Source organism: Camelus bactrianus, chromosome X (genome assembly GCF_048773025.1).
Source record: "Camelus bactrianus isolate YW-2024 breed Bactrian camel chromosome X, ASM4877302v1, whole genome shotgun sequence".
Lineage (NCBI taxonomy): Eukaryota > Metazoa > Chordata > Mammalia > Artiodactyla > Camelidae > Camelus > Camelus bactrianus.
Window position 1 is genome coordinate 83,876,888 of NC_133575.1, and position 17,564 is coordinate 83,894,451.

Here is a 17,564-nt window from a genome sequence, read left to right on the forward strand (position 1 = left end):
CAGAAAAGGTTGGGATGAGTTTCAAGCCATGACCTGTTCTAAACTTCTGCCTTGTTTCCACTTGTAGGACTCCCTGGGATCACAGGCATGAGAGGAAATTCAGGGCTTCCGGGTTCTCCGGGCCACCCAGGGGCAACCGGGCCCCTGGGACCGCCTGGCCTAGTAGGAACCAAAGGTATTGTATTTGGGTGTATTTGGGAGCAGACAGATCCATGGAGAGCAGAGTTAGCAAGGAAGATCGTTGCCCTGGCATATGTAGCCTTTCCCTGACTTGGAGATCAGGCAGCAAGTCTGTTGGAGCTGGCAACTCAGGGCCTTGGCATTGCCACTCTGAGTTCTTCTTGAAGATACTACCTACCACCCTGCTCTGAAAGCTATATTGGTCTCTGATAAGAGCCAGGAAGACTCAGGGTGGAGGGTGGAGGTTACCAGTAGTCCAGTCTCCCTTACGGCATTAAATAATGCCTCAAGAAAGACCATGACCTTTACAATGCCCTTCGAGGCAGGACCTTTTGCTGATCCTTCATGATTCAGCATTGCTGGAGCCATTTCGGATAACTTTCCCCTCAGGTTTCCCGGGACTTCCTGGTTTACATGGGCTGAATGGGCTTCCAGGAACCAAGGGGACCCATGGAACTCCAGGTAAGCAAGATCCTCAAAGGCAAGGAGGAAAGCAGCAGCTCTTCCAGAAGCCTGGCAGGGGCTGGCCTTGAGTTCTTGACCATGATGTAACCCATATCCTTAGACTCCCAGATCTCCTCACCAGCCTCAAATCTGGGGTCCCTTGATGTGGGGAGGAAGGAGGATGGGGTTCGTCCTTCTACCTAAATGAGCTTTCCTTCCTGTCCTATCAGTCCTCTGCCTCTGGTGTCTGTCAGGCAGGCCCCTAGCAAGTGAGCTAGGCCTGAGGGCCTCACCCACACTCAGTTCTGTCCACACATCTCTCTGTGTCTCCTCCTAGGACCTAGTATAACCGGTGTGCCTGGGCCAGCTGGCCTTCCTGGCCTCAAAGGGGAAAAAGGTTCTCCAGGAATTGGCATTGGAGCCCCAGGAAAGCCAGGCGTGAGAGGACAAAAAGGTAGCCAAGGTAAGTGAGCCCAAGTCGGGCTTGGCTGGAGCCAGGGTTGGGGTTCATCAGGGCCATGTGGCTCACAGGGATGATCTGTGTGTGTCTTCATGTCTCTGGGGATCTCAGAGCCCAGTAGCACTGACTACTGACAAAGAGAGGGCAGACCATACCTAGGGCTTTGCTGAGGAGGGGCATTAGGGGGCAGTTCAGTGAGTCCCCTCTAGCCTCCAAATTCCCTCCCGCTCTCCCTTGTTAACCTCAGGGCCTCTTTTTCTCACTTTGCCAGAGCCTGGGTTTAATGGTCCTGAGGGACTGGACTTGTCCACTTAGAGGTTTACCAGAAGTTGCTCAGTGCCCAGTGCAGATGGCACTCCTAGGGTCCTGGGAAGACAGTGTGGCTGCTGGAAGAAGCCCAAGACTAAGAGGATAAATGTATCCCAAGGACAGGCACACAGCAAGCACTCAATTAGGATTTGCTGTGTTTACTAGCAATCAGGTTTCGCTTTAATCTCGGCCCCTGACTCATCACGTTGTGTGAAGTCCGTTTCTGAGCCCCCCTTGCCCCACCTCTCAAATAGTGAGAATGAATTCTCATTCTCTAACTCTCCTTAGGAATGCTCTGGAGATGCACAGACATCCCACACCATGTAGAACAGGAAATGAATTTAGTGTAGCATCACGGCTGAGAGTATGGGCTCTGAAGTCTGACTGCTGGAATCAAATTCCAGCTCTCCTTCTCACGAGCTACACGATCTTCAACGAGGAAGGCGCTTGCCCCTTCATCCTAAAGGAACCCTTAGTTTTCTTTTTCTGTAAAATATGACAAAGACAATCTACCCCATAGGTTTGGTGAGGAATCAGAGAGGAGTGAGGCATGTATAGGAAAGTACTTAGCACAGTGCAAGGCACATAGTAGTGGGTCAAGAAACACTGGCCGTTCTGTCATCGCATGTTCCCTGGGGGAAATCACGTTTGCAAAATATTCTGTTCCTCATAGTCCTGGGGCCTGACGTGTGGCCTGTGAGGAGCACCACATCATTTTATATGTGCATCTGCATGTTTGTGTAATGCACGTAGGTTTCCCAGGAACTATATTCATACATTAATTCATTTCCAGCTGCATTTTATATTAGGGCAGCTGCTGTCTCTGTGTTTACTCTTTCCTTTGTCTGGACCAACCTGTGCTTTTCTGAAAGCCAGCAGCTTCTCTGGAGTGAGGGTTCCACCCAGGTCTGAGCCTGTAGGGAGATTGTGTGGCTTCTCTTGCAGGAGACAGAGAAGCAGGGACCCGGGTGGAAGCATAGACAGGTTGCCTTTTCTGTTTTTAAACCTTGACTATGAATTCCTGGTCATGAACTTATTCATTGCCTCTGGCTATCTGAGGTAATAAAATCACAATTACAAATGCAGTAAACAGCACCTGTCAAGATGGATGCGGTTCAGGCACATAATGTTGAAGGGGTAAAAATGAAGTCACAGAGGAATACATTGGGTATGATTTCAGCAAATATATTGTTTGGGGATACAAATACACACAGTCAAAGTGGGATGAACAGTGAACGATGAAGACAAAATTCAGGAGTGGTTGCCTCTGGGAAGGAAGGAAGGTGGCAGAATCTGAAGGGCGTGCAAAGAAATTCAATGGTCACGCTACCTTTTTTCTTAAATTGGGTGGTTGGAACACAGATATTCATTGTATCTGGATTATTTTTTACATGTGATTTATAAATATTCTTCTATTCTCAATATCTAATTAAAATAATATGTTTTAAAAGAATACAGCAAATACCATACCCCACCACAGGACTCTACTCTTTGATTTGATCATAAAAATCAATATAAAATGAAGAGCTACCCCTAAGAAAACTTCCCAGAGCAACCCCTGTCCCTATAATACCTTTATCTAAATAACTTTAAAATATGCCACTCATTTTCATATCTGCACTAAATATTTAGAGGTTGTATTTGTATATTTCGGGGTTTTCTTTTAAGGCTCTGACACTGGAATTAGTAGGGAAAATATGCCGTCTTGCATTTTCATGTGATCATTTAAAGTGTCTTATTCTTAATCAAAGAAATACTTGAGCTTTTTTTTTTTCGCTACCTGAGGTCAGTAGTATCTTTATTTCAGGTTTAATGATATATTGGTATAATTAAAAAATTAAGAAACATATAAAAAGAGGAGGCTCCAAAAATTGCCATGGGAACGGACTTTTTATAATCTGTGTGCTGCCCACACTTACTCTACTATATGTGGTGTCTTTTTTTATTGGTTTTGCAATAATTTCAGGAGATATATATATATATATATATATATATATATATATACACATATACACAGACATATATATGGAGCTATATTTTCAGGAAAAAATACAATATGCCTTTCTTTTCAGATTATTACCTTTGTGAAAAAGAAAAAATACTTCAAAGATTCATAAAGATAAAACTGACAGTGCTAAAAGTAGCACCATGTGGCTTTGCAACTAGTTTTTCTTTTTGTTTTTACTTTGTTTCTTTTCCAGACATAATAATTGGAGCCTTTTCTTGGATTTTATTTTTTCCTCCTCTATATCGCCTCCTTTATATCTATATTCAATTAATGAGCTGTTAAAAACACCTAAATTAACCAATCTACCATCTTTCTTTACAAGTTTTCATGGAGTTACTATTTATTAGTGTAATATGAGAAATTCGACATGGATACTTTAAGCTTTTCTTTTCAGAAAAATAGAATTCAGCATGCATATTTTGGGATTTTCTTGGCACAAATAATCTCAACCACCAGAACAGTTTAACAACCAATTTGAATCTATTCTCCTTCATTTGAATATCATCTAGAATATAGCAAAGTAATAAATACATTTCTTCCATGTTACAAGAATAAACTGGATTTCTACCTTTGTATATATGGCTCTGATGTGTTTTCCGATCAAGATTACCATCTATGTATTTGACGTGTGCATATTAAATAAATCTGTCACCAGGTGAAATTTTTGGTTTTGAACATAGTAGAAATCATTCCTCAAACAGAAACCACGTAAAGAGGTGTGAAAATCTGAGCAAATGAATATTCTGTATGTACTCTACTAGGTGGCTGTTCTCTTTGGCCAAAAAGAGGGAAGGGGTTTAAACAATTAAGCAAGCATTCAGCTAATATCATGAATTATCTCTGAGTGTTTTCCAGCTTGCCTGGAAGACCCAGAAGTCAGCCGTAGGAGCCACCGGGAGGCACGGCGCCCTTGCCACCTCCATTCTGCTCCAGCCAGTGTCTGTTCTGACTGGTCAGGGCCTGTGCCCCATCTCCGTGTCAGCAGCAGCAGACATAACCGGATAACTTAATGAAACGCTGTGCGACAGGGACAATAGCTTTAACACTTTAGGAAACTTCAATTCCAGGTGCTGTAGTTCTACTTTCTTTTCTTCCTGACTTGGGGGAAATCTGTCTAAAATATTTCCATTACCAGTGAGGCTGGGGAGCTAGAACTTTCCGAAGCTCTCTCTAGATTAAAGGCAGCACTTGCTGCCAGCAGGGAGTCTCTGAGCCCCTGTCAGCCCTGCTGGCCCGCTGGCTGGGAAGGGAAGAAAAAGGGAGAAAGAAGAGCCCTCTGCTGGCCTTGGCTGGTCTGGCTCCCACCTTAGGGCTTCCATTTTCTCTGTGTGAACCTGCATTTTCTCTGAGAGCACCTGGCCCTCTCTTGGGCACACAAAACCACTGCAGCCCCCTTTATCTATTCTTTGCAGGTTTCCCAGGGCTCCAGGGCCCCGCTGGTCCCCCCGGGGCCCCAGGCCTCTCCTTGCCCTCAGTCATAGCAGGACAGCCTGGAGATCCTGGGCGACCAGGCCTAGATGGAGAACGAGGTAAAGACAGGATGCCCCAGGAGGGCTGGCCATCACCTTTTGTCTGGAGTTTGGGGAGGTCCTGTCTACAGTCCTGCCACATCCCCATTGCTGGACACGCATGGGCCATGTGGCCTCACAACCCTCCCCCGGCAGAGATGCAGGAGGCTAGGGTGGGCTGCATTTGCTAAAAAGGTTTGGGAAGGTCTGGGCACTGGGGCCCCACAGAAGGCGAGGGAACATTAACTGCCCTGGGAATGGGCTTTGGCTTCTGAGCAGTCCCGAGGCCTTCATCAGTGGCTGCTTCCTCTCCCCTCTGCCCTCATCCCTCTTCTGATCTTATCCCCAGGCCGCCCAGGGCCCCCGGGCCCCCCAGGGCCCCCAGGTCCATCCTCGGATCAAGGTGACCCCGGAGACCTTGGCCTCCCTGGAATTCCTGGCCCTCAAGGCCCCAAAGGAGACCAAGGAATTCCAGGTTTCTCCGGCCTCCCTGGAGAGCTAGGACTGAAAGGTATGACTATGTGGCTGGCTACTGGGCCCCTTCCCACTGCACAGTCAGAGATGGCCGCTCCCTGCAGCCCTGTGAAGAGAAGCCTGCTGATAATGCTCTTCCCGCCCTCACCTCTGCCTCCTTTCAACCACTGCTGCCACCAGCACCACCGTGCCAGGCCCTGACTTGCTTTCCTTTGGACTTTGCCAGGCATGAGAGGTGAGCCTGGCTTCATGGGGATTCCAGGCAAGGTTGGGCCACCTGGAGACCCAGGATTTCCAGGGATGAAGGGGAAGGCAGGGCCAAGAGGTGAGTTGAGAGCATGTGCCGGGCTGATCCTGAGCTTGAGGGAGGGGGCTGGGGGTAACGTTCCTTCCAGAGTCACTGCTTACCCTGCCAAGAAAGCCTGGATGCCTGAAGCATCTGGATCCAGGTCCTCCAGGGAGGGAGTGTGTCCCCCTTGGCCATACCTCTGCCTCCATCAGCTCCCAGGACTGAAGGCCATTGCTGCTTTGCCACCGTGGCTCCTGCCACTGATAGCTCCTCCCTGAGTTCTTTCTGCAGGAGTGGGCCCTGGGCTTGCACTCAGCTCACCACTCACCCATTTGCTCAATCCGGAAATGAAAAACCATCCTTTCCATCCTTTATCACCACTCCCCTCACTCGCACACATCCAGTCTGTCAGAAAGCCGTGAGGGGTATGTCTTCTCAACGGGCCTCACTTCCACTCCCATCTCATCACCTCCACCTCCACCTCCACTGCCCAGGTGCAGACCACCAGCATTTCTCACGTGAATCATTCCAGTGACCTGCGAACTGCTCTCCCTGCTTCCATTATGCACCTCCCCCCACAATCATTTCTCCACACAATGGTTAGAGAGCTCTTATAAAAACAGATGGCATCCACTAGCTTCCCATGGCATAGGAATAAACAACCTATGGCCATGAAGCCCTATGTGATGCCTCCCAATTCATCCTCATCACCAGCCCTTCCCCTCTGCTGCTGCTCACTGTGCTTTAGTCACACTGGCCTCTTTCAGTTATCCAAAAACACCACACCCTGGCTGGCCCCAGGACCTTTGCACAAGCTAGTTCTACTTCCTGGAATAATAATCCCCCACCTCCAGCTCCTCCTCATGCTTTAACAGGCTCAGCTTAACTGTCACTGCTTGTAAGAGGCCACTGATCACTCTCTTTAAAGCAAGTCCTCCACCCCGCTGCGCCCTCTGCTCTGTCACTGCACTGTCCATTTCCTTCAGAGTACATTTTACAATGTGCACTAAGATTAATGATTTTTGTCAGGTTATGCATTTTTTCACCTTTATCACCATCTCATAAAGGTCTTACCCCTCCATCCCCTGATTTACCAGGGCCTGGCACATAGTAGGCACTCAAGAAATACTTTTTCAATGAATTAATAAGCAAATTGGCTTGTTGGGCTTCTGTTAGCCAGCTGGCTGGGTTTGGGGTCCTAGGCTGTGATGCAGACTGAACCTCCAGGGACCCACCGTGGCCACCTTCACTGCCTCTGCCTGACATTTCCATTTCTCCCACCTGCCCACAGGCTTTTCCGGCTCCCCAGGTGCTCCTGGACAAACACCAATTGCAGAAGCCATCCAGGTTCCTCCTGGACCCATGGGCCTACCAGGCATCGATGGCATCCCTGGGCTCCCAGGGGATCCTGGGGTTCAGGGTCCTGTAGGCCTACAAGGTGAGGAGGGTGATAGAGAGAAGGGACTCTTCAGGAAGCTGAGACAGCCTCAGCTGACAGGCTGAAGCAACTGGCTGGGAACCCCAGCTCCACGGCGGCACCTTCGTCCAGCGTTTCCTCAGCTCCTTCCCAAAGCTCCAAGCTTGCTGCCAGGAAGGAGGGCCAGCAGTTGTATTTGGCTTCAGGGAATGTGTGGGCAGAGCCCACTGGCTAATCCAGACAGCTTGTCCCTCACTAACGTGCTGCTGCGGGAAGGAGGGAGTGTGATGGGGGATGAAGAGCAATGGAGAAAGCCCTGGGCTGGGGGACAGGAAACCCAGCTTCTCATCCCAGTTTTGCCCCAACCAGAGTAAGTTAGCTGTCTCGCTGGGCCTCGGTGTCCTCATTTCAGGCATGGGATGCCAGCAGTTGCCCTGTATCCTTCCCAGTGTTGCTGGGAGGATGAGAGGAAGGGAGAGGGAATGGGACGTGAAGGGGCTCGAAAGGCTAAGTTCAGAGTCGGGTCCCCGGGCTGAGCTGCCAGGACATGAACTAAGGACCAGCCCAAGAGGCTCAGCCCTGAGCTGAGCAGGTACTCTAAGGTGATGGCCAGTGTGCCCTCTCCTGGTGAGTCCTGGGCATGACACACGAGTCCCCTTTCTCTAGGGAGGGCTCCTCCAGACCCTCCACATTGAGTACCTCACTGTGGACTTTCTCTCCTTGCAGGCTCCAAAGGTTTACCTGGTATCCCTGGTAAAGATGGCCCCAGTGGACTCCCTGGCCCACCTGGGGCTCTTGGTGATCCTGGTCTCCCTGGACTGCAAGGCCCTCCAGGATTTGAAGGTCTGGCAATGGCAACATTGAGGGCACAAGGGCTTCCATGAGGGTTTGAGGCTCGGGGGGTGAATCAGAATCGCAAATCTTAGAATTAGGAAACTTGGTGGTAAAGTTCTACTCTACCAGGAGGCTGGAAAACTGGGCTCTAATCCATTCACTCCGCACTCCATTCTGAGCCTGTAAAGGGTTAGAGTCCTATATTCTGGAAGGCCAGGGACTGTACCAAATAGTGTTCTGGGTTCTCTTCCAACTCTTAAGAATTATGACTCTCCACTATAGTGTGCCCCCACTGCCCTGCACCTCCCCTCTTCGACCCAAGGATTCTGACATGGATGGAAGGGGGATGGTTCAAAGGATAAGAAATTTTGAGATAAGATACGGTGATTCTGCTACTTACCTCCGGTTTTCTATGTCATGGCAGATCAGTTGTCCTGAGGCCTGGTGCGGGAGACGAGGGTGTGGTTTTGCCCTGCTAATCCCAACTCTGCATTCGCTGCCTCTGATTTGGCAGGCCCTTGGTTATCTCCTATGAGAGCCTGCAGCACTGGCCCAAGAAGTATCCCCCTCATCCCCTCGTAGAGAACCCAAGGCCAGGTAGCTGTGGGAGGGAAGCCGGACCGTGTGCTTTTCAAAACAGGACGCTGTAGCTGCATACATCTGAGTTGGCGTTCTAGCTCCATCACGGATGAGATGTGGGACCTCTGAGCCTCAGTTTCGTTATCCACAAATTGGGGTGATGAGGTTGCCGTCAGGATCGAGGGAGCTAACGCTTATACATGAGGCACTGAGCTCAACACCTGGCACAAGTGAGTAGCTGCTGTTATTGGCTGCACCTGGCTCACCCATTTTCCACTCTCTCCCTCTCAGGAGCTCCAGGGAAGCAGGGCCCCTTCGGGAGGGCTGGAATGCCTGGGCAGAGTGTGAGAGTGGGCTACACCTTGGTGAAGCACAGCCAGTCGGAACAGGTGCCTCTGTGTCCCACCGGGATGAGCCAGCTATGGGTGGGTTACAGCCTGCTGTTCGTGGAGGGGCAGGAGAAAGCCCACAACCAGGATCTGGGTAGGTACCCGCTCAGGCAGCCAGCCAGCCCTGGCCATCTGTCCCCACAAGGACCATGAGCAACACTCCTCGCTCCTCCCAGCCCTTGGAGGGCCCACTGTTGGGTAGAGGGTTATGAGCACCAGTGCTGGATTCAAACCCTGGGTCTGCCACTTACTAGCTGCGTACTCTGGCCACCTTATTCAACCAAAGCTTCCACTTCCTCAATGGAACAAGGCTAATTCTAGTACTTGTCTCATAGGGTGGAGTAAGGATTTCCAATGCAAAATGTTTAGAACAACATTTGGCACATATTAAGTATCTATTAAACATCAGCAATTAGTAGTAATAATATGACACACGGGCAACAATTACCCAAGAATTAATTGAATTACCTACAGGTGTGTTGACTCTGATCCGCAGACTCACTCTATTAAACGCTGGTTTTACAAAGCAGATTAATTAGGGAGTCATCATTCAGTTTCTAAAAAGATTCTTTTCATTGGCCACTTCCCTGATTCATTGAAAATAGGATTTGATCAACAGACTTCAATGTGTGGACAGCGGTCCAGGATTGGAAGGAGAGGCATCCTTGCTCTGGGACAAGCAATTGGACATGAACCCAAACCTCCACCTAGTCTAGTCCTGGTGGCACCGGGGACAATCCCAGTCCCGCCCCTCAGCCAGACCTTACCTGTCCCTGCCCACCTTCTCTCCTTCCAGGGTTTGCCGGCTCCTGCCTGCCTCGCTTCAGTACCATGCCCTTCATCTACTGCAACATCAACGAAGTGTGCCACTACGCCCGGCGCAACGATAAATCCTACTGGCTCTCCACCACCGCCCCCATCCCCATGATGCCCGTCGGCCAGACGCAGATTCCCCAGTACATCAGCCGCTGCTGTGTGTGTGAGGCGCCCTCGCAAGCCATCGCTGTGCACAGTCAGGACATCACCATCCCGCAGTGCCCCCTGGGCTGGCGCAGCCTCTGGATCGGGTACTCCTTCCTCATGGTAAGGCCCTGCACCGCCCCCACCCCCAGTGTAAAAGCCAAGGGCAGGACGCACTGGGAGGGAAATCCTGAAATCAAATCACGTGCTGAGGGAGCCCTGTGAAGCAAGGGGGCCAGGACATTAGGCCACATACAAGGCCCGTTTGTACTCGGCGGGTGACAAACACTAAATGTCACCCTAAAGGGTGTGGTACAGAATGAAAGTAAAAGTTCTAGGGAAGGTAACTTCAGAGTAAGAGCTATGTCTGCATCTGCAGTGGGCGGGGCCCAGGGTCTAAGCACTTTGTGGCATGTCGCCTGCACGCTCCCTTCTCTGGGGCACACCGCCAAGGGCTTGGTGCACACAGAGGGCTCTGAGAAGAACTGCATTCTGAAACCTGTTGGATTTTCCTTAATTCAGCCTGTCTCAGATTATTTGTCAGTGGAAATGTGCAGGGGGCACCCAACACACCTCGGAACTTGGTGGGACAACAGCAGTTTGGAAAATGCTGGCTGAGATGCAGCCGCATCCCCTGAGCAGTGGGTTAGGAGGGCACTGGGGAACTTGAAGAGGGCACTCCCGGCCCTGAGGCTGCGACAAGGGAGGATGAGCGCCCCTCCTCCTCCTCTCCTCACCCCCTACCCTGTCCTAAAACACAGCTTTTGGTCTGCTGGCTAGACGAGGGGGCTGAGCCAAGGGACCAGAGCTGGGGCGGCCCTGGGGGTGCAGCTCACAGCACCCCCTGTCTGTTTCAGCACACGGCTGCTGGCGCCGAGGGTGGCGGCCAGTCCCTGGTCTCCCCTGGCTCCTGCCTAGAGGATTTCCGGGCCACACCTTTCATCGAGTGCAGTGGTGTCCGGGGCACCTGCCACTACTTTGCCAACAAGTACAGCTTCTGGCTGACAACAGTGGAGGAGAGGCAGCAGTTTGGGGAGGAGCCTGTATCTGAGACGCTAAAAGCCGGGCAGCTCCACACCCGGGTCAGCCGCTGCCAGGTGTGTATGAAAAGCGTGTAGGGTGGCATCTGCCACTCTGCCCCTTGCCCTCCCCTCCCCTACACAACGGGTCACCTCACAAACCTGAACGGTCTGAAGAAGAAAGGCCTAAGCTCTTCTGCCCGTCTGTCAAGTTGTGCATTGGAGTCTCACTTGGGCTGGACTGCTGGACCCTGGTCACCCCAACCCTCAGACCCCATGGGTGAGCCCACCCTGCTCAGATCTGCTGTCCCATCTATTTCAGTCAACCCGGTGCTACTGTTTGGTTCGGTTACTTGCATGACTATTCATGGCTACCTCAGAAAGACCTAATGGGCCGCCACTTTCTTAGGAAGCTAGCTTTCCTCACTGCCTTGATCAGAAAGCTCTTTATGATAGCTAATAAGTCATTTCTTGATGTCCAAGGTCACTGCATATCATTTGGCTTAAACTAGAAGCCAGTGTTTCCACATGAAAATAAATTTCTCTGGCTAAACATTCATGGATGGCTCAAGCCTGCACAGGGCAAGCTCTCACTCTTCACGGAGACTCACTGTGTCTAGGCAGGCAGCAGAGCTGGAACGAGGTGCCAGTCAGTAGCCTGGGGTGAGCTCTGCCTCCTTCGAGAGTGAGCATGACTGGGCCCCATATTGCTTAGGGAGGCTGGAAGGCTCATGAACCTCATATGGCCGTAGACAGATCACTTTCTCCTTGCCGGCTCCCTCCCCAGCCAGAGGCAGCCAACTTGGCCTGGTTCAGAGCAGAGCAGAGGATGCACCAAAGGTGGCCCGAGACCCAGAAAGGGACATGAGATCCGCAGCTCTTTCTCCCGGGCCAGGGATAGAGAGGAGGATGGGTAAGGAGGTGGGAATTTTGCTTTTGACTCCAGGAATGAAAAGGTAAATCCCTTGTCCCAATTTCTCAGAAGCCCCTGTTTATTCCAAATGCCATCCAGATGTGGCAAATCAAAGGTGCAGTGTTGCTTCCTTTGCATTTTGAGGCTATGAGAGACTTTCCATTAAAATGTCCATCCAATTGCCCTTTCATAGGTAGCCTGTTAAATCATTTTAATACATTTTTATGTGTTTAAAACCTCATAAAAATCTAGCACACGCCTCTCTTTAGCAGTTAGCAGGCCTAGAGCAAGCCTGAGTTAACTATAAAGTATACTGTATTCTGTTTCGGGGGATTTATTTTAACCATTTCCATTACTTATCAGTTTCCCAGAACACTTAGCTCTGTTGACCTGAGGCAGTTCCTTTCAGGTGATTCTGTTTCCTTAAATATTATGTAAACTGTGCCAAAACAGACAAAGCGTAATCAGTATAATCTGAACTATTGTTACCTTCACTTCCTGAGTAACAAGCATGGTGTCAGCTTTGTACATCACAAATAAAAGGAATTCAACATGAACATTTGACTCATTTGACATTGTTTGATGAAAACTTTCCTAAAGTCCATCTCACTGAAGTCCCCTTCTCACTGAAGTCCATCTTCATGAGTCCCCCCTCAGAGCCCTGGAGGTTCCTGTTACTGCAAGTCGAGCTTTATAACAAAACACTGAGGCGTGGAAAAATACAATTAAAGTCAAGGGTTGAAAATGCCTTGCACCAGGCAACAAATCCACAACCTGTTTCAAGATAAGCCTACAACTGTTTTTAGCCCCATCACATGCTAGAGTTCAAGAAAGGACTTCCCATACTTCTGGGGCCTCAGGGTCATTTACAGATAAATCAGAAGCAGAGAAATTTTATAGTCATCAAAATCAAACCTACAGGAAATTAAAGATGATTTAAAGAAATGGAAAGATATCCCATGCTTTCGGATTGGAATAATTAATATTGTTAAAATGGCCATACTGCCCAAGGCAATCTACAGATTTAATGCAATCCCTATCAAATTACCTAGGACATTTTCCACAGAACTAGAACAATCCTAAAAGTTACATGGAATCACAAAAGACCCAGAATTGCCAAAGCAATACTGAAGGAAAAGAAAGAAGCTGGAGGCATAACTCTCTCAGACTTCGGATAAAACTACAAAGCTGCAGTAATCAAAATGATGCGAAAACAGACATATGGATCAGTGGAACAGAATAGAGAGCCCAGAAATAAACCCACACACCTACGGTCAATTAATCTTTGACAAAGGAGGCAAGAATATACAATGGAGAAAAAACAGTCTCTTCGGCAAGTGGTGTTGGGAAAACTGGACAGCACCATGTAAAGCAATGAAGCTAGAACACTCCCTCACACCATACACAAAAATAAACTCAAAATGGCTTGAAGATTTAAACATAAGACAGGACACCATAAATCCAGAAGAGAACATAGGCAAAACATTCTCTGACGTTAATCTTAGCAATGTTTTCGTAGGTTTCCTAGGCAATAGAAATAAAAGCAAAAATTAAAAAATTGGACCTAATTAAATGGATAAGCTTTTGCATAGCAAAGGAAACCATAAATAAAACAAAAAGACAACCTACAGACTCGGAGAAAATATTTGCAAAGGGCACAACTGACAAGGGCTTAATTTCCAGAAAATATAAACAGCACATACAACTCAATAACAAAAAAAAACCCAATCAAAAAATGGGCAGAAGACCTAAATAGACATTTCTCCAAAGAAGACATAGAGATAGCCAAGAGGCACATGAAAAGATGCTCAATATTGCCAATTAACAGAGAAATGCAAATCAAAACTACAGTGAGGTATCATCTCACACCAGTCAGAATGGCCATCATTCAAAAGTCCACAAATGATAAATGCTGGAAAGGGTGTGGAGAAAAGGGAACCCTCCTACACTGTTGATAGGAATGTAATTTGGTGCAACCATTATGGAAAACAGTATGGAGATTCCATAAAAAAATAAAAATAGCTACCATATGATCTAGCAATCCCACTCCTGGGCATATATCTGGAGAAAACTCTAGTTCAAAAAAATACATGCACCCCAATGTTCATAGCAGCACTATGTACAATAGTCAAGACATGGAAACAACCTAAATGTCCATCGACAGAAGACTGGATAAAGAAGTTGTGGTATGTATATACAATGGACTGCTACTCAGCCATAAAAAGAAGGAAATAATGCCATTTGCAGCAACATGGGGAGGACCTAGAAATTATCATACTAAGTGGAGTAAGTCAGACAGAGAAAGACAAATATCATATGATGTCACTTATATGTGGAATCTAAAAAAATGATACAAATGAGCTTATTTACAAAACAGAAACTGACTCACAGACATAGAAAACAAATTTACGGTTATCAAAAGGGAAAGTGGGGGGAGGGATAAATTGGGAGTTCGAGATTTGCAGATACTAACTACTATATATAAAATAGATAAACAACAAGGTCCTACTGTATAGCACAGGGAACTATATTCAATACCTTGTAATAACTTATAATGAAAAAGAATATATATATATATATATATAAATATATATATATATATTTATATATATATATAAAACTGAATCACTATACTGTATACCAGAAACTAACACAATATTGTAAGTCAACTATATACTTCAATAAAAAATCTAAGATATAGGTGTATGTATTTGTGTATGTATAAAATATATCCTCTGGAAGGATGAATAAATTGTTAACATTGGGAGTGTTCAGGGAAAAGGACTGACCTGTGGGAGGGAGGGAGATTTCCCTGAATACCTTTCAAATTCTGAACCACTGGAATATATTACCTACTGGAAAAAAAAGAAAAAATGGAATCTAAGGAAACAAGTGTTCACATATACCCACATACACAAAAGAAAAAAAAACCCACCTTGGTTTGGTGCTAGCTTTCAAACCACGCTTGCTGGCCTTCCTGGGGACTTGGTTGAGGATGGAGGTGAAATGCACATGGGTTAAGAAATCAAGGAGAGGAAAACTGGAAGATACTGCTGGGCCTTGAGGGCGAGAGTGGTTAGCAAAGCCTATTTGATGAATATGTGCTTTAAAATTTAGTATGTGGCTAGTCCTGAAATGGTTTGGAATTGTACCTGATGCACAAATTAAATGTCACCACATAAATAATTCTTCCCAATTATGACTGTCAACCAAAATGGAGTCTCACTTAAACAACTTTTTAATTTCCCAAACAAAAATCCGCAATTTAAGTCAGTGGCTGATAAACTATAGCCTATGGGCCAAAGCCAGCCCCCCATCTGTTTTTGTAAATAAAGTTTTATTGGATTACAGCCAGGCTCATTTGCGTGCACTCTGTCTGTGGCTGTTCTGAGGCTTCACCAGCAGAGATGAGTAGCTGTGACAGCAGGTACATGGCCTGCAGAGCCTAAAACGTTTCCTGCTGACCCCTGATTTAAGTGATCATGATTTGATTTAAGGACAGGGTGACATTTGACAAAACTATCAGTAAGAATGGGGACAGTGACCCATCAAATAGTAAGGTTCCCTCAAACAGGAGGGAGATCACTAAGTGCACATCTGATGTAATTTCTTTGACAGGCTTTGATATTAATTATAATTATTTAAATACATATTCAAATAACTTAAGAACTTTTCCTCCCTGATGCAGTGATTATCACTTTATTATTAGAGCAAGACAACAGATTGCTTCTTAGTATTTAGCCCAAAGAGGTCACACCTGAAAGGGTGAAGAAGCACAGGGTCACCACCTCTGGTCTGCAGGTGCTGGAAGCAAGGTGGGAGTTGCTGTCTGTCTCCCAGACATCCACTCCTCATTTCAGTAGCGGAAGACTCGCCATGGCCATGTAAGAAGCTGGGAAGCAAGAGACGACTCCTAATCTTTCTCCTCCTAGATTCCATGATTGTTCTAGGTCTTTCTGGAGAAAGGGGTATTACTGTTCATTTATTTGGCTTTTTCTGAGAAACGGTGATTGGCTCAGTCATGATTGCTGTAGAGTTTGTATGCTGTTGGCATATACCAGGCACTTGCTGACTAGAAAAGTTGTATGTGATGAGTTCATGTTCATCTGGTGCCAGATGGAAGACAGATCTCCAAGCTGAGTTCCCACTATCCTATATGCTCAGGATCTCGAAATCTTCCTCCAGGTCAAACTCCTCTAGTTGTTCAGTAGAGTCAATGAATTCTATCAGAATACAGAAATGAGAAAGAAGAAAAGCTGGACACTTCGGTTCAAGCAATCAGTACATTACTTGCTAGTTAAGACCATGCATTTTTTAATTGCTTTGCTACAGAAAAGCTTGTGTAGAGGAGGCTAACAGGTAGGACCACTGCCAAGTATTAGCAATTCTCTATGAAGAATCAAAATAACCGGATTTGTTACATAGTCCTATTCACAGTGATGAAGATGAGGCTCTGGAAGACCTTTGAGGGACCTTTTGAATTATCCATTGCTTCTGATTTGCTCTCTGAATCAGGCCATGAAAAAAAAATTCGAGTCACTTTGATTTTGCACGGCACTTTTGCACAGACCTCATTTTCTTCTATTATCATTCTTTGAAATTGGTCAAATCAGTTTATCAGAAGATTGAAATAATCAGAAGCACCACTCCTTGATCAGTCCATCTGAGTAGAAATTTTACATTCCCCGGACAACACGACCCTCAATTGCTTGTCTCATAAAGCAACTGCTGTCCTTGGGTTTGCTGCCCAGAGAGCCCCTGAACAACAGCTTACCTGCCCCCGTGGTTGTCACTTCTGGCTTGGCTGGAGGAACAAAGGGAGGCCAGTGTGATGGATGTTTCTGAACTAATTCAAACATCCTTAAGTTTTCCTTTAGAATTTCCTGAGGAGACAGAAACAGTTGTTAAGCACTGCAGAGTCACAACACTTCTGTCCAACTGGCACCTCAAACCCTGAGAGAGTGGCCTGGTTGTTGAAAGGTGAAAGCACTGGCCTAGCAAATACACCCATCCTCTACCTGACCCATCTGAAGACCCAGGCCTCTTCAATTCTCCATACTGCTGGCCACAAAGGAAGGACACTGGAGAGAATATCTGATGGAAGGCCAGTACTTGCTGCCCACGCTCCATTATGAGGTTCAGGTCATATGGCAGTTGCACGGGACCAACTCAATTTAGGGGTGAGATGTTCCTGAAGTGTTGGCTCCTAAGAAATCCTGGGTAATCAAATCTGCCCCAAAAGAGTATTGGTTATGTACTGGCATGGTTTCAGTTTTAGTCCAACACTTATATGGCGTATGTCCTAATTTAAACGGCATCGTCTTATCAGAAAAGTTTCATTCTAACTTGAAATGAGATCTAAATCCAACTTTGCTGCATTCTGAAATGTACGTATTGCCTTTAGAATATAATTCTCCGTTATCTCTCAGCTAATTATTCACTGGGTTTCAGATTCAGATGGGGACTTCAGTGTTAACTATGTGTTCACTTGTGAAGAAAAATCTTACCGCCTTACAAGAGGCTCTGGGCTCCCATCTCTACAGCCTCTTTGCTTTGCAGATAGGAGAACATCATGTCTCCTGCCACCCCATCCAGGGCTCTGTACGCTACTCCCTATGATCGCCCTTCCTTCTTTCACTAAGCATTTATCAGTGTCTTCCACATATTTGGCATGTGTTAGAAGTAAAGGATGAGGGAGGCACATACAAAGATTGTGAGCCAACAAAACGATAAACACCCTTTGACATAAAATGCTAAAAAGAAAGAATACCTTGCTTTTGT

General features: G+C 47.0%; 2 protein-coding genes across 8 annotated transcripts in view; one reads left to right on the top strand and one right to left on the bottom strand.

Annotated features, from left to right (window-relative positions):
• COL4A6 (collagen type IV alpha 6 chain) overlaps positions 1–12,340 on the top strand; it is a 264,443-nt gene extending 252,103 nt beyond the window's left edge. For both annotated transcript variants that reach the window (XM_010946102.3, XM_074359539.1), the window contains 11 exons: positions 68–175; positions 571–642; positions 962–1,087; positions 4,814–4,930; positions 5,259–5,420; positions 5,610–5,708; positions 6,964–7,110; positions 7,816–7,932; positions 8,794–8,985; positions 9,688–9,974; positions 10,709–12,340. In XM_010946102.3, the coding sequence (XP_010944404.2) occupies positions 68–175; positions 571–642; positions 962–1,087; positions 4,814–4,930; positions 5,259–5,420; positions 5,610–5,708; positions 6,964–7,110; positions 7,816–7,932; positions 8,794–8,985; positions 9,688–9,974; positions 10,709–10,969 (1,688 nt within the window). In that variant the 3' untranslated portion in view covers positions 10,970–12,340. The remainder of the gene's footprint in view (positions 1–67; positions 176–570; positions 643–961; positions 1,088–4,813; positions 4,931–5,258; positions 5,421–5,609; positions 5,709–6,963; positions 7,111–7,815; positions 7,933–8,793; positions 8,986–9,687; positions 9,975–10,708) is intronic.
• Positions 12,341–15,466: 3,126 nt separating this feature from the next.
• ATG4A (autophagy related 4A cysteine peptidase) overlaps positions 15,467–17,564 on the bottom strand; it is a 52,975-nt gene continuing 50,877 nt past the window's right edge. For all 6 annotated transcript variants that reach the window (XM_074359540.1, XM_010946104.3, XM_074359541.1 and 3 more), the window contains 2 exons: positions 16,558–16,666; positions 15,467–16,006 (listed from right to left, as the gene is read on the bottom strand). In XM_074359540.1, coding sequence (XP_074215641.1) covers positions 15,936–16,006; positions 16,558–16,666 — 180 coding nt within the window. In that variant the 3' untranslated portion in view covers positions 15,467–15,935. The remainder of the gene's footprint in view (positions 16,007–16,557; positions 16,667–17,564) is intronic.